The following is a 17,741-nucleotide window of genomic DNA, read 5'->3' as shown; positions in this document are numbered from 1 at the left end:
TGACCATAAACTATTTATTTTGGTCCCACAGACCCAGATCAATTTTCTCCTGAAATTACTCCAGCATTCTTGTGAAAGACAAAAAGCAGTTCAAGGAGGATAAATGAAAACTGGAACTTTTTTTTTTTTTGCTAATTTCTCCAAAAGGTCAAGGTGTTTAAACAGTAAGTTTTGAAACTCACTTGCATTCATTAAAAAAAACATTTGAGTGCTTACTACGTGCCAGGCTCCACTCTAGAAGCTGGAGACACATCCACAGAAAAAAAAGAGACAAAAATTTCTGCCTGTATGAGCTTACATTCTAGTCACATACAATTAAACTGATTGAAACCCAAAGGCTTCTAAGGGCCAAATACAACAGTCTTGAAGGAATGCCCACTGTACTAAATGGATCTGTACAACGAAGAATTGATTTTCTTCAAAAAATAGAATAGACCACAATTTGTTTCAATCTGTCAGTGAGCATACGGAGTTTAGGGAACTCAGTTGATTAAAGATTAAGGTACCACACTCAAAACAGGTGTTACTGTACAAATTCTCTTCAGTGGAGTTACCAGTCTCCACCCAGGCATGAGCTACAAAACCTGAGGCCATTATCCTGGAAGGTAGGGACCTGCTTTTAAAACTTCTCACTTTAGTTGTACACTACATAACAGTTCCATGTTGAGAGTTGGGTCTTGGGCTTCTCACGTTTTTCTAAGGTAAGAAAGTAGGTTATTAATTTTCAATTTCATAAATTTCAATAGTTTTACAAGATCTACCAGAAAATGATTTCTCAAGTGATTCTACCCCTCACCCCTGCCTTCTTAGAAATCCTTACCACACTTGAGAGAGCTAAAGCAACAAAGCTCACAGTTACCCCACAACAGTAGACAGAACAGGTGTGTCTGTCAATAACCTGTCAGGAAGTGGCAGCACTTTCAGAAACTGTGCCAACACCAGCTTGAAAATGATATAGATGAGGTAGCCGGATATAAAAAGTTGCAACACTTTGCTTTTGTTTCTGAGCTCTTTTCTCCGATAAATATACTAGAAGGCTTAAGACTTACTTTGAAGTTAGTTGAAAGTAAACACATACAGGATTCCTCTGGACTACTCCTTTCCTGTTGTACTGTATTTCGTCTTTGTGACTCTGTCAATAATCAGTGTTTATATATGAATAATCTATGATAGTTTCACATGTTGAGTTGTGGTGTCACTGCTTTCTGAGGAAGAATTTTGGCCTGTAAATCTGCTGCATTGCTCAAATTAGGCAGCTGCAAACTTAGCACACCCTCTTACTTGGTGATCCCAGGCCTGTCTCCAGAAATAGACCAAGGCTCCCAACTTTTTGCATGTCGTATCAAAGAAATGCTGAATCTGTAAGCCTCAGGCAGTTAGCTTATTCTCCTCCCCCATTCCACTTGTTATCTTCCACCCTACTGACATTCAAAACATGGGTAACAAGATTTTATAACCGCATTAGCTGGCAAAGTCCCTAAGAGGAGAAAAGCAAAGATTTATGGCCACTTTTATAAAAATACGGTTTAATAAAACTTGCAACCTGAACAGGAAAGTAAATCACAGTGAGAAATTAAAGAAGTTTATAAGTCAACCAATATAGGAGGTGGTGGCTGAGTAACTAAGTTTTGACTTTTATAATTTCCTAATTAGGGAATTTATTTAGAAATTCTGGAATTTGGGGCCCCTGGGTGGCTCAGTCGGTTGAGCATCTGGTTTCAGCTCAGGTCATGATCTCACGGTTCGTGGGTTCAAGCCCCACATTGGGCTCTGTGCTGACAGCTCAGAGCCTGGAGCCTGCTTTAGATTCTGTGTCTCTCTCTAGCTCTGTCCCTCCCCGACTCAACGCTCTGTCTCTCTCCCCCTCTCAAAAATAAACATTAAAAAAAAAAATTCTGGAATTCAAATATACAGGTAAAATCCAGTCTCAACAAATCAAAATTGTTACACTATATCTAAACTTCACTTGTGTTGAAGTAAATTTTAAAGAGACTATAGATAAAACTCTACATGTATACTTGCATGGAATCAGTTTATGTCTTATTTAACTACTGTTTTGCAAGGTATGCTGTCACTTTAAAATATTTTTAACTGCTTTTTAGCTGTTTAAGGAAATTATGAAACACTGAAAACTACCAGCAAAGAAATACAGTATTTCTAAGTGGATGCCCCTGGTCTAGTCAGGTAGAGTCTCTCAGGCACAGCTCTGATTCAGGGCTGGATTCATAAGGAAATGAGGTTAATGAGGTTAATGCACCAGGAGCAGAGTAAACTTGACCATTTCCTTCTCTGAACACATTTTCAGCGTAAAGATGTGACAGAAAATAATCGGTTCTTTTGGTTCAAGAGTTATGGTTGCCAAGGAGACAAAGGAATAGAACTGCATTTATAAATGAAGATGTTACTTCAGTTCCTTGGCTCAATATAATGCACTTTTTATATTCCTTAGTGACACATCTCAATATGTTCCTGGCTTTCCCTCATATGAGTTTTCTTTCTGAATGACATATATATCCTCTGAACACTGTTAACACTTCCAATTACCAACCACCTTTTAAGCTTTAAAATTCTTCTTGCTGGCATTTTGACTCAACACTTTGTACAAATCAGTCTGGATGATCATGATTAAAATTTGTGCACAAACAAAATTAAAACAATGAATTTGTTAAAACTTCAAACACAAGGGGTAGTACATTGCAAATGATTCTTTCCATTCAAGAACTAGCAAAAATTTAACCTAATCCATGTGATCCATCACATTAGCATGTTTGATTTTAAATGTCATGACATTTGGATTACAGATAAATTTGAATATGGAAATCATTAAAAATCAGAAAGAATGCTATAAATCAGTGACACTAGAATCCGGGTATTTTTCTCCTAAGAAATGAAGTTTTATTTATTTGAAGTGGCACTGTTACCAAGTAAGTAATCTTTGTAACACATTAAATGACAGAAACTTGTAATGTGGTTTTAAGACTCCTCAAATAACCTGAATTTATTTTTTTGAGTAATCTCTATACTCAATGTGGGGCTTGAATGCATGACCCTGAGATCAAGAGTCATATGCTCCTCTGACTGAGCCAGCCAGGCATCCTACTGCTCGAGTAATTTTTAAAACATGATAAATTTCCATCCTTTCATTCAGTGACCAATATTACTTTCCTTAATTTACTATTTTTTCATATTCAATACTGACCAGGATGAATTTTTATTTTAAAAACATAGTAAGTCAAATTCAAATTTGTGTTTTGACTAATACAGAGATTAATAAAAGACTGCCTTGTCTCCTTTCAAAGGTTTATTTTTCTAGACTTCCGTCACTATGATTACTTTAAAATTCTATTAGAAACTGCTCACCTTACATTTCAATTAGGATATTTAAATCACATAACATAAAAGCCTATGTGATCTAACCTAATAGAACACATGCAATACAAGAACACTTTCAGAAAAGAAATCAACTCAGTATATGCGAAAGATATTGAAATATGTTTGAATAGAATGTGTGTTTAAATGTCTCATTGTAAAGGGGGGAAAAAAAAAAAGGAATAAAATGACCAGTCAGGCTTCATATCAATTAGACAACTTTTACTAAATGAGAAAACTACATTTAAAATGTGCTTTAAAACAAAATGGAATTAGAAAAAAAGACATATGCATTTGAAAGAACTTTGCACTGTGCTGAAAATCAAATCTCTTGCAGAAATACAATACGCCAATTCATAAAATGTAAGTTAACAGAATTCTCAATTTAACATTTTCAAAGACAATATTAAGGTCAAGAATTTCACATCAATGGTAGCACATATAGAAGAAGGGCATTATAAATATGATGTCCATCCCTATGAAGCTTACAAATTTGACAATACTCAATAAAAGCTTTTAGAATCACATCCAAAAGGGTCGCATCCAAAGTATCTCAAATCTGTGTCCTGTAAGTTCTCCTTCTAAAATCCTTATGTTGACTTTTCTACTCCTTGTTAATACTAACCCTTTAAAAAAAGAGAACAGGAAAAGAAATGCTGCAATAAACCCTTGATCATGTACAGAAATTATTGCTACTATAGCTCACTACAAAGCATGTCTATACAATATTGGATGAACTTTGATCATGAAAAATCAGAATAAAAATCTTTAGTGACATAAGCCTTACAATCGTATACAACATTCACATGGCAATATTAGACAGTTAAGCACCCAATAACCATCGTTGACAAAATGTCCCACTGACCAGCATTCATTTAAATACATCCTTCGTACAGAGGGAGGAAAAAAGAGATAGTGTCAGCTTTCCAAGGCTTGTCAAAAAAGGATTCTCATGTTCTGTGGATCTAAAAACAAATAGCAACAACAACAACAACAACAACAACAACAACAGCAACAACAAAAAACCCAAAAAAAAAAAACCAAAACCAATGCAGGTGAGGGTGTTACCAGAAAGTTAAGCATGCCAAAAGGTGTTTCGTGCGAATTAAAACCTAAAACCAAGGTACCACATAATCACATTACCAACTAGTTGGGTAATACTATATGAGCCTTATCTTAAAAGTTAAATGAAATGCTACTGCACAATAGAGCATCAATAAGTTAAAAATTAGAGTGCACAAATCCAAATCAGTGGCAATTGCTGTATAAAGCAAAATATTCACTATCAGCTGTGAAGTTTGCCCAGTCAAACTGTTTGATTCAATCACTGGATTGGATAGTTGGTCTATTTTTTTTTGAAAAATATCAATCTTTAAAATTCCTTTTTACTGTAATGAGGCATAAGTTTTCTTAGTAAGATTAAACAGGTACATAAGTAAATAAGCGAGGGAAAATAATAGTTGGTGAATGTCTTTAAAGCTCTTCCCACATTTCACTTGTAAAAATGTTCAGGGAAAAAAAAAATTAATATTTGCCATTATTCTAGCAAAAACAAAACAAAACAAACAAAACAAGCCCAAAATAATTAAACGACCAAGCAACACTAAAACCACATTACACAGATGGATCATCATGCTTTCATCTGGTTTAACTATCACATCTAGTTTAACTGGGATGCTTTTCAACTTTAAAAACTGTGATACGTGAAGATGTAACTTTAATGGGTAATTCTGAATTTGAATTTAATTTTGCTGAATATTATAACAGAGTATACTTATTACAATACAGTGTAGCACATCTTTCTATTAGAAAAAAATTTAAGATCCTTTACCCGTCTCCTTAAGTTAAAGGTGTGACATCATAAAGGGTGTCAAATGGCTGGATGGTTTTACAGTGCACACTTATATATTATGAAGTATGTCCTTAACAAATCTGATGGTTTCTTTATAGAGTTCCTTTCTTCACCTTTTCTTCGGTGGATTAGCTGTTCGAGGTGGAGTGACAGGACGTCCTGAATTGAGTCCACCATACTGGTACTTAGCTTTCTTTTCAGATGGTTTCAATATCTTAAAATAAATAATTTATTAACAGTGTTACTCTTTCAAGTGCAATAAGTTTAAGAAAATTATTGTTATAATAGTGGGCTTTTCAAAAAATGACAAATTTTAAAGGTTCAATAAAAGTATGGAAAACAAGAAAGTTCCATGGACAGCTCTCACATTTAAAGTGTGCAGATGACTAAATATTTGAATATTCTTATCATCTGTCAAGTCACTGGTAATTCAAAACCTTAAACACACAAATCCTATCAACTACCCAATCCTTAGATTTAAGTAAAAAAATTTTTTTAAATTAATATCTCTCTGTGGTGAGGAAAGAACATTTAGTTTATGAGTCAAAAGACCAAGGTTGACTAACAGACACAAGAAAATATACTCAATGTTACTCACTGGGGAAATACAAATCAAAACTATGATGAGATACCACCTCACACCTGTCAGAATGGCTAAATTTAACAACACAGGAAACAACAGGTGTTGGCGAAGATGTAGAGAAAGGGGATCCCTCTTACACTGTGGATGGGAATGCAAACTGGTGCAGTCACTCTGGAAAACAGTACGAAGGTTCCTCACAAAGGTAAAAATAGAACTACCCTATGATCCAGCAATTGCACTACTAGGTATTTACCCAAAGGAACAAATGGAGTACACGTGCACCCTAATGTTTATAGCAGTGCTATCAATAATAGCCAATTTATGCAAAGAGCCCAAATGTCCACTGACTGATGAATGGAACATACAATGGAATATGACTCAGCCAATCCAAAGAATGAAATCCTGCCATTTGCAATGATGTGGATGGAGCTATAGTGTATTATGCTAAGCGAAATACGTCAGAGGAAGACAAATACCACGTGATTTCACTTGTGTGGAATTTAAGAAACAAAACAGATGAACACAGGGGAAAGAAAAAAAAAGGGAGGCAAACCATAAAACAGACTCTTAGCTATAGAGAACAAACTAAGGGTTGCCGGAGAGGAGGTGGGCAGGGGGATGAGTTAAACGGGTGATGGATCAGTCACAATGTTTATCCCATAGTATATTTGCTCATCTAGTATCAGGTGTAAACAGAATTGTATTTTCCATTATATCTTCTAACTGCTTGTGGTTTTCATATTTTAAAGCTATTGACATTTGGTTATTAGTATTAAATGCTAATATTTTATTACATTATAAAATATTAGGAGCAAAACAATAAATGGGTGATGGGTATTAAGGAGTACACTTGTACAAGCACTGGGTGTTATATGTAAGTGATGGATCACTAAATTCTACTCCTGAAACTAAGAATACATTATATGTTAACTAGAATTTAAATAAAAACTTGAAACAATAAAATAATAATTCTGCCACTATTTACAGGATAGTCACAAACCCTTTAATTTTTATGTGTAGATCTTAAAATTATTTACATATTTTATGTATCATATCAGTTAAAATGTATGTGTCGATGATTTAAAAGTATTTACAGTTGTACAACCATTGCTGTAATCTAATTTTAGAGTTTTTGTCAGTCCAAAAAGAAATCTTGCTCCCATAAGCAATCATTCTCCACTACTCTAACTCCCTTCAATTCTGAGGAAAAACTAATTCTTCTCTATTGACCTGTCTTTTCTGGCTATTTCACATAAATGAAATCATACAATATGTGGTCTTCTGTGACTGGCTCCTTTCACTGAAATCATGTTTTTGAGGTTCATTTATGCTGTAGCATGTATCAGTACTTCATTACTTTTAATTGTCAAACAATATGCCATTTTATGGATAGTCCACATTTTGTTTTCGTTCTTTACTTGATGGACATCTGGGTTGTTTCCATTTTTTGGCAATTATAAAGAATGCTCCTATGAATATGCATATACCTGTATTTGAGTACCTGCCTTCAGTTCTTTTCGGTATACCTATGAGTGGAATTGCTGGGCCACAAAGAAACTCTATGTTTCACTTTTTAGGGAGATGCCACACTGTTTCCAAAAGCAGCTGCATCATTTTCCATTCCCACCATCACTATATGAAGTTTCCAACTTTTCTGCATCCTCATTAATTCTTGTTATTATCTGATTTTTTAATTGTATTTATTCTGGTGGATGTAAACAGAGCTTTAGCCTACATTATACATAGAAATTTCAGTATTTACATACAAGTGTGTAGAAATGATTTAAGAAGCATTTCTTAGAACTATTCAGAGCATCACAGTGGCTCACTGAAGAAGAAATCCAATTCCACTATGGCAAATGCTGAAAGATAAGGTCTAGTTCCTATCCTTAAATTATAAATGAGAAGTCACGTGTTTATATTCAGGTGTACTAGCTGACAGAAATAGTAATAAAATAAAGGGAAAGAGGGATAGAAAAGCCCGTCCACATTTAAAGAAAGAGACATATAGTATATGCAGGAGAGGCACATAAAATACCCTTTGCAAAAATAAAGCACTGAAGTTGTTTTAGTCTGTGAACAAGAATGATTTATAAGTAGCACACTATGAAGCCAGAGTTGGTCTATTTCTAGCAAAAGGAAACAAAATCTAAGTTATTAACTGAATTCACATTCTTTTAGTAGGTTAAGCCCCTATTCAAGAAGTCATACAGGAATTTAACAACTTAAACATTTGCATCAAGAATGACTGACATAACTTAGGGTCTCTAAAACTCTAATACTTGATATACACCAAAAAGTCCGGAGCATTTGCGAATCTCTAACAAGAATCTCTAAACAGAAATCTCTAACAAGTCTATGAGTGATAATCACTTCTGAATAAAACTGATTTATATGTGTTTATACTATACCTGAAATGAACACATCAAAGTTTCATCCACACTCATCATTCCACCAGCATTATCAAACTCGCCACAGTAATTTGGGGCTGAAAATAGGGTTACCAATTGTCGTTTAGCAAAAAATTCATATCCATCTTCCACCACCTGTGAAAGGAAAGGTCAAAAGAAAAACCACAAATTTATAGCTGATTCTCAACTGTCTATATTACTGAGATTAATGTGACAAAGACCTAAAAATAAACACTGTTTTGTTTTGGAAGCTTGATTTTTATTTCTAAACTTGTCTTAGAATATTAAAATATTTAGTATGCCTTTTCTATAATGGCAAGGATTTAGCTTAAATGAAATAGTACACTTATGATAAATAAAATGTTTAAAAATCATACCATTTCTAAGGCTCTCCGTATGCTGATAGGTATTGTGTCTACAGGAACCTTACAAACCTAGTACTTCTTTGTTGATGACATTATATCACAACTACAGAATCCTTAATCTTTAATGATTTAACATGATTTCTAGAATCTATTGTCAATTTGAACGATTTAAACAATGTATATTTCTCAGCTCTACAATTATGAGAAGTAAAGTCAATAACATAAATTTTGAAGTCTTTTAGGCATCCTTTGATTAAGCAAAATTATCCTACAATACTTGCTCCTAAGAAGTACCTCCAAAACAATTTACATTTTAAAAGAATTCCTACTATAGTATCAGGTACATGTTCCTATTGTAATTACCTCATGGTAGAATTTAGATATTAACCTTTTCTGTTAAGATCTTGGTCACGTTATCTATTCCAGCTCGGCCACAGTGTTTGGAACTCAGTGTATCCTTTTAGTTCCTAGTCTTATTCACTTGTTCATTCATACATTTACTAAATAAACAGGTTTATTGTAAAAGGACATATGTGTAGTTTGTGGTGTTTCCCATCAGAAGTCTCTTAATTTTAGAGATAGGTTTGAAAATAAGCAGAACAGGATTCTGGAAGTGTCTGGAAAAAGACTGTCCAAACCAAGGTAGTTCAATAATCTGACTTCTTTAAAAAATCATTTAAAAGTTTTATTCATTTATTGAGAGAGAGAGAGAGAGAGAGAGAGAGAGAGAGAGAGAGAGAGAATATCCCATGTAGGCTCTACACCACCAAGCACAGAGCCTGATATGAGGCTCAGACTCATGAACCGTGAGATCATGACCTGAGCTGACGTTGGGTGCTTAACTGACTGAGCCACCCAGGTGCCCCATCATCTATTTTTGAAAAGATCTATGAAGGGAAATATATTGCTAAAAAATTATTAGTGGGTATCTTATTAGGAAACTTAGCAACTCTGCACTGTTATCTAGTAGAAAACTTCTATTAATTAGCTAAATCATAAACACAGTATTTACCAAATCTTTGCAAAAGCAAAGGATTTGGGGACTTGACTTCATTTCAACTGAGTTAGGAAATTCTGGTAGGAAGAAGACCTGTGATATACAACATATGCAGAAAACGAGAAACCAATCATCTTTGTTTATCCATAGATCACATAGAAAAGTAGTCAAGTGTCATAGGGAGCAAAGCCCTCCCAAAAAGGGAAGTACTGTGGCACAGCATCTACTTAACAAACTTTCTTTTAACAGACAAAGAAAAAACAAGGAATCTTTATTTTTATTTATTTATTTTTTTCAACGTTTATTTATTTTTGGGACAGAGAGAGACAGAGCATGAACGGGGGAGGGGCAGAGAGAGAGAGAGGGAGACACAGAATCGGAAACAAGCTCCAGGCTCCGAGCCATCAGCCCAGAGCCTGACGCGGGGCTCGAACTCACGGACCGCGAGATCGTGACCTGGCTGAAGTCGGACGCTTAACCGACTGTGCCACCCAGGCGCCCCAAAACAAGGAATCTTTAAAAGTATTACACTTAGAAATTTCAAATACTTTTAGTGCTTTCAAAAGTAAACAGAAAAGATTTATAAAAATGTCTTTCACTGAATGTATTTACCAGTCATATTTTAAAGAGCATGAGGACTTGACATATCAAATCATTAAAATAAGCTTTTGCTAATTAATTCATTTATTCAAACACTAAGTGCACACTGCAGTATGTAAGTTTACAAGGCAATGGATATTTGGGGCTCCTGGGTGGCTTAGTCAATTAAGGGTCTCACTCTAGACTTTGGCTCAGGTCATGATCTCATGGTTCGTGAGTTTGAGCCCTGTGTCAGGCTCTGTGCTTGGGATATTCTTTCTTTCTCTCTCTCTCTCTCCCCCCCCCACCCCACCTGTGCCTCCCCTGCATGCGTGCGCCCGCATTCTCAAAATAAACAAACATTAAAACAACAACAACAACAAAGCAATGGGTATTTAAAACTCAACAAATCACAATCCCCTCCTTGAAGAGTACAGAATATAGTAGTGGTGGTGGACATTAAAAAAAAAAAAAAAAGTAAACCTAAATAAACTTTATTTTAAAAATAAGTATGTATTTTTATAATGAAAGCTCAAAGACACACAAAAGGAGATAGAGTTCAATAAACTCTCATTCTCACCATCCTTATTCAATAATTACCAGGATTCTGCTACATTTGTTTCATTTACTCTCCCTTTTTTCTCTGATGTATTTTACTTTTTTTTTAGTAATCTCTACACCCAATGTGGGGCTTGAACTCACAACCAAGATAGAGGTGCACGCTCCTTTGACCGAGCCAGCCAGGCACCCCAATGCTGATGTATTTTCAAGCCAATCCTAGACGTGTCATCTTGCTTCTGTATACTTGGGTATGTATTTCTAAAAAATGGACATCCTTCTTACATAGTAACATTATTATCCTAAGATTTAAACAATGAACAATGACTCCTTGATATCTAACACCCAGTCTATAACTGAATTTTTCCGAGTGTCTCAAAAGTATCCTTTAATACTACGGTCATTTGATTGTTCTCTAAAATACAATATAAACATATTAAAATGGGATCAAGTATTTCTAGAAAGCTTCAGACAAGTGCCAAAAATTCTGCCAGCATTGTAGTATACTGCAAAATATAAATTAGTTTGACACACCCTCCTAGAGGGTGAGAAAGGGTTAACAAATCATTAGATTGTTAATTGTGAGATCAAGGTATATAGGCTTCATCTCGCCTACACTACTTTCCTTATATAATTAGTTTTAGATCTTCGTTTCCTCAAGAACAAAAAAAGCAGACCTGTGTAAATAAATATTAAAGTGTTCAAAAGTTTTAGATTTCATACCTGATGAGCTCGACAAATCAAATCTAAATCATGACGATTCAGAAATTTACTGACTACATCAGCTCCAAAAGTGAAGGAAACACCACGATCATTTTCTCCCCAGCCTTGCACATCCTTATCTGGGTCAGACCACAGCAAATCACAGAGCAAACCTTTAAAGAATAAAAACACAACAATGAAAAAAATAAAACAAAGTTTATAAAGTATATCTGTATCACATTTCTTCTCATGCCCTCTTACCCTCTAATAAAGAGTAACGATCACTTGCTTCCTAGTACCCCAGCCTATTGAATTTAGCCACTTTGCTATCCCACCCATATAATTTTGCCTGGCTGAAAGTAGCACTTCCCAACTCTTCCCACATACAAGAAATATGTGCATGGCACACTCTAAGCACACAAGATATGGAAAAGGCCGTTCCTTCTATACATAGTTACTCCATACGAACAAGCAATTGACCCAGCAGCATTTCCTGAATAGAGAGGCTACTTACACTATTTCTGGGGGCCAATCTATTAAATTAATCCATTTTATTTATCCCTAAGCCAATAACACACTAAAGCTTTTAAAAAAATCTTTATATTTGGTAGGGGTAGTATCCCCACTTAATGCTTTTCTCCAGGACTAACTTGGTTACTTTCACATATATATTTCTGAATCAGTTAGTATAATTCTATGAACCCAACTGAGATTTCACTGGAATTGTATCTGATCTAATGATCAATTTGAGGGAAGAAAACATTTTCTATAAAAGCCTGGAGGAATTAAATGAAATATGGATGAACAAAATGAGAACGGATCCTTGGCTTCAGTGTCAGGCATAAGAAAAGAAGTCAGAGCTAAAAATATTTGAGTATCTTCATCATACTCATAGTAGTATAAATCTTAGGAGGGACTCAAACCACCTTGGGAATGTCAAGTGAGAAGACCAGTAAATGAACTCTGAGGAAGCAAACATTTAATACGCAGGCAGAGAAAGGAGAAAGGGGAATGAGCAAAAAGTACTGAGAAGGAATAGTCAAAACAAAAGGAAGAGATTAGAACAGTAGAGATCTCCTGAAAGGGGTAAGAATTATCTAGAAGTAGGAAATGGTTAAGATTCAAGTACAATGAACAAGTAGAGCAGGATAAAAACCAAAAAATGCCTACCTTTTTATAGACTCTTTGGATCTTAAGAGTAGGAAATGTACTTAGTAACCATCTAGTCCAACCCTACTTGATGAATAAACAACTCCCCTTTACAAAATTACCAATATGGAAAAAGACAGTCTCTTCAACAAACAGTGTTCGGAAAACTGGAAAACAGTATGCAGAAGAATGAAACTGGACCACTTTCTTTCACCATACACAAAAATAAATTCAAAATGGATGAAAGACCTAAATGTGAGACAGGAAACCACCAAAATCCTAGAGAACACAAGCAAGAAACCTCTCTGACCTCAGCTGCAGCAACTTCTTACTAAACACGTCACCAGAGGCAAAGGGAACAAAAGCAAAAATGAACCACTGGACTTCATCAACATAAAAAGCACAGCAAATAAACAATCAACGAAACCAAAAGGCAACCTTCAGAATGGGAGAAGATACATGAAAATGACATATCAGATAAAGGGCCAGTATCCAAAACCTATAAAGAACTTATCAAACACCAAAACAACAATCCAGTTAAGAAATGGGCAGAAGACATGAATCAACATTTTTCCAAAGACATACAGATGGCTAACACATGAAAAGATGTTCAACATCACTTATCATCAGGGAAATACAAATTAAAACCACAGTGAGATACCACCTCACACCTGTCAGAATGGCTAACATTAACAATACTGGAAACAACAGGTGTTGGCGAAGATGTGGAGAAAGAGGATCTCTTTTGCACTGCTGGTGGGAATGCAAACTGGTGGAGCCACTCTGGAAAACAGTATGAAGGTTCCTCAGAAAGTCAGAAATAGAACTACCCTAAGATCCAGCAGTTGCACTACGATTTACCCAAAGGACACAAAAATACAGATTCGAAAGGATACATGCATCCCAGTGTTTAAAGCAGCATTATCAATAATAGCCAAAGTATGGAAAGAGCCCAAATATCCATCAATTGATGAATGGATAAAGATGTGGTGTGTATACACATACACACGAATATTACTCAACCACAGAAAAAACCAGAACCTTGCCATTTGCAATGACATGGATTGAGTTAGAGTATACATGCTAAGTGAAGTAAGTCAGAGAAAGACAAATACTATATGATTCCACTCATATGTGGAATTCAGAGACAAGTGGATAGGTGATGGGCTAGATGGGTGATGGGTATTAAGAAGGGCACTTGCTGTGATGAGCACTGGATGCTGTATGTAAGTGATGAATCACTGAATTCTAATTCTGAAACCAATACTGTACTGTAACTGGAATTTAAATAAAAATTTGAGAAGAAAAAAATTACCAATAAACAATCCTCTCATCAGTAAGCTAAAACATCTTTTTTTATTTACATTACATACTTAATGTATCAAGATTTTCTAGACCCCTGTGGCACTCTAGGCAATCCTCATTTTGAAAATATTCAAGTTGTTGAGAACTGATGAATACAACATATAAAGGGTGGGTCTGATTACACAAATGATGGGACAACAAATCCAATAACATAAATTCATTAAAAAAAAAAAAGTCTGGTAGAAACCGAGAGAAAGGACAGTTTTGCTTATGTTAATGCTTTTAATGGTAAGACAGTGTGATATCATAAAAATACATTTAGTTTTTGTTCCTATTCCTGGCATACAGCTCCTAAAACCTTTGGAATTTCCTGAGTGACAGAGGTATCTTTTTATTTTTTAATGTTTAGTTATTTTTGAGAGAGAGAGAGAGACCACAGGCATGCACGCGTGGAGAAGAGACAGAGGGAGACAGAATGTGAAGCAGGCTCTGAGTTGTCAGCGCACAGCCTGAAGCAGGACTTGAACTCACAAACCATGAGATCGTGACCTGAGCCAAAGTTGGATGCTTAACCAACAGAGCCACCCAGACAACCAGACAGGAGTATCTTTTATTATTCATAAGGAGCCCCTTTCCATCACACCTGAGTGTATGCTAATGAAGTGATCCAGATCCCCTAAAGCACTTCACAATGAGGCAAGTCAACAGCAAGACTAAACATATGATTAGACGACTGGAACTTTCAGCTGTCCCCTCTCTCTGGAGAGGTGGGCTAGAAATTGAGCTCTATAAAAACTCTTGAACAACTGGACTTGGGAAGCTTACAGTTGTTGAACACACTGATGACAAAGGGTGTGGAAGTTGTTCCCCAACCGATATCTCCTAGTTCCTGAGTTGTATCCCTTTATGATAAGCTGATAAATACAAGTAAAGCATCTGAGGAAGTGGTTACGGGAATCCCAGAATTGTGGCTGGGCAGTAATGTGGAGGCAGTCTTGTGAAATGAAGCCCTTAACCTGTGGAGTCATGGCTAACTTCAGGAATTAGTGTAATTAAATGTTAGACACGTAAGTGTTGGAGAATGGGTTGTGATGTGGAAAAACCATAAACACTGTGTCAGAAAATGCCACCAAAAAAGGTACTGATGTTTTAAGCAAACGGTGAACAGAAAAGGAGAATTTTACTGCATTCAATTCACAGGTTATCACAGCATTTTATTTTTTGTTAAAAAAATTTTTTTAATGTTTATTTATTTTTGAGAGAGAGGGAGGGAGAGAGACAGAGTGTGAGTGGGGGGGGAGTGGCAGAGACAGGCGGAGACACAGAATCTGAAGCAGGTTCCAGGCTCTGAGCTGTCAGCACAGAGCCCGACATGGAGCTCAAAGTCACAAACTGCAAGATCATGACCTGAGCTGAAGTCGGACACTTAACCGAGTGAGGCACCCAGGTGCCCCATCATAGCATTTTAAGAATATAAATGCCATGATTAGTACACATCTTAGTACATACACTGGCACTCAACTATGAATAATTACTACTAAAAGCCAACAGAAAAGTTAGGCCACTGTGTCCAGAATTTATTTATAAAATTACATGAGGCTCATGTGTTAATCAACAGAGCAATTTATCCTCAAGTGGAACTTAATTTGCTTTTGTTTTGACTTGCTTCACTTACCTAAGAGTTATTCTGAACATCTGAACAGTTAACTTTCATTATTCTTTCACAAATTTTTCACAAACTCACCATGTATCTCTACAGCTTTCTGAGCTCTACAAATGTGAAACATAGAAGATGCAAAAAAATACCAGAAAACTAAATGGTAATTTTTAAAAGGCAACTGTATCCTCAGCTAAGAAAAATTATTTTTTAAAGATTTTATTTAAGCAATCTCTACGCCCAAAGTGGGGTTCAAACTCACAACCCAAGACCAAGCGTCACATACTCCATGGACTGAGCCAGCTAGGCACCCCAAGAAAAACTATTTTAATTAAAAAACTTTGGGGCACCTGGGTGGCTCAGTCAGTTTAAGCTTCTGACTTCGGCTCAGATCATGATCTCACAGTTTGTGAGTTCGAGCTCCATGTCAAGCTCTGTGCTGACAGCCCTGAACCTGGAGCCTGCATTGGATTCTGTGTCTCCCTCTCTCTCTGCCCCTTCCCAGCTTGTGTTGTTTCTTTCAAAAAATAAATAAACATTAAAAATTTTTTTAAAACTTTTGATTAATTTTTTAAAAATCCTTAAAAAACCTTTTTTTTTTTTTTAACAAAAATAAATGTTTATTCATTCTTGAGAGAGGGAACAAGACTGGGGAGGAGCAGAGACAGAGGGGGGCAGAGGATCTGAAATGGGCTCTGCGCTGACAGCAGGGTGCATGATGTGGAGCTTGAACTCACGAACTGTGAGATCATGACCTCAGCAGAAGTCAGACACTCAACGAATGAGCTACTCAGGCATGCCACCCCCCCTGCCCCGGCCAATTTATTTATTTATTTTTTAACTAGGCTCCACTCCCAACACTGGACTTGAACTCATGACTCTAACATCAAGAGTCACATGCCCTAACAACTGAGCCAGCTAGACATCTCTGTGTGACTAATTTTTAACAAGTCCTTGAAGGACATAATCAATGTTGATGTGAATGAAGGAATTTAGAATGACAGGAAGATAAAGGGAATCAGTTAACAAGATCTTCTGTGATAAATAAGTTTGAAAGAACCATACTACAGTTAAATATGAAACTTAAAAGTATTGCACCTTGGGAAGTAAGTAGTGGGAAATAAAATATATTACTGCAAGTAATCTGTAGTTAGCTTACTATTGAAAAAGCTCTATTATTTATTACATAAACCAATCTTCAACTAAATATATAGTTAAGTTCAAATATGTCAATATTTTACATAAAACAACTATTTAAACTTCTCTATATACTCAACCTGTATCAGGGACATCAGTGGGTCTCATAATTCTCCGAATCTGCTCCATAGACTGCAGGTCTGGTGACAGTCCTATAAATAAAATATGGTCAGAGTAATGACATCTAAACAATTTTCACTTAAATAAAGCAACATTTAATCAAAGTAGATTCACTATCTGAAATTAAAAATATGTAATGTGTTCCTTTTAATGTTATCTTCAATATACAGAGTTAGAAATCTTACCATTCTTCTGTCTTTCCAACCATTCTCTGCCTTTCTCCAGGAATATACCCAATTCCAATCCTTCCGACCACTTTTGTCACTTTTCACCACCTAATCTTAAAGATGTTTACTTCCAAGTTTCAGTGCCTCACTGTCCTGTAAGACCTTCCTACATCTCTCTGTAACATGCTCATTATCTTCGTAAAGTGTAATTGTTGATCACAAGGATAAGAAAAAGCACATGAAAACACTTCACAATCTTTAGTACATAAACTATTATTTCTCCTTTATGGATAATCCAAATACCAACACATAACTTCTTAATTTCTACTTTTAAGTATACTAATGTGTAAGAACTACAATTTCCTAAATGTTTAGGATCTACTATAAAATACTTCAATTAATATAGTAACATGTTCTATCAGAGAATAAATCATTTTTTTAATGTTTATTTATTTTGAGAGAGAGAGAGGGAGCCCATGTGTTCCCACATGTTGGGGAGGGACAGAGAGAGAGAATTCCAAGCAAGCTTCACACTGTCGTCATGGAGCCTGATGCAGGGCTCAAACTCACAGACCATGAGATCATTACCTGAGCCGAAATCAAGAATCGGGATGCTTAACTGACTGAGCCACCCAGGCGCTCCAAGAATAAATCGCTTTTTACCTCAGGCCTAGACAAGTACATCTATCTTTTCAGCATTTTTCACTTTAATTCTTCCTGCATATTAATA

The 17,741-nt window shown here is 35.8% G+C and overlaps 1 protein-coding gene across 2 annotated transcripts in view; it reads right to left on the bottom strand.

Annotated features, from left to right (window-relative positions):
• Nucleotides 1–3,570: 3,570 nt before the first annotated feature.
• PPP1CB (protein phosphatase 1 catalytic subunit beta) overlaps nucleotides 3,571–17,741 on the bottom strand; it is a 43,333-nt gene continuing 29,162 nt past the window's right edge. For both annotated transcript variants that reach the window (XM_040496394.1, XM_040496395.1), the window contains 4 exons: nucleotides 16,805–16,876; nucleotides 11,438–11,589; nucleotides 8,216–8,350; nucleotides 3,571–5,435 (listed from right to left, as the gene is read on the bottom strand). In XM_040496394.1, the coding sequence (XP_040352328.1) occupies nucleotides 5,331–5,435; nucleotides 8,216–8,350; nucleotides 11,438–11,589; nucleotides 16,805–16,876 (464 nt within the window). In that variant the 3' untranslated portion in view covers nucleotides 3,571–5,330. The remainder of the gene's footprint in view (nucleotides 5,436–8,215; nucleotides 8,351–11,437; nucleotides 11,590–16,804; nucleotides 16,877–17,741) is intronic.

Source organism: Herpailurus yagouaroundi, unplaced genomic scaffold (assembly GCF_014898765.1).
Source record: "Herpailurus yagouaroundi ecotype Mexico unplaced genomic scaffold, PumYag 188, whole genome shotgun sequence".
NCBI classification, from domain to species: domain Eukaryota; kingdom Metazoa; phylum Chordata; class Mammalia; order Carnivora; family Felidae; genus Herpailurus; species Herpailurus yagouaroundi.
This window is presented reverse-complemented; position numbering and strand designations above follow the sequence as displayed.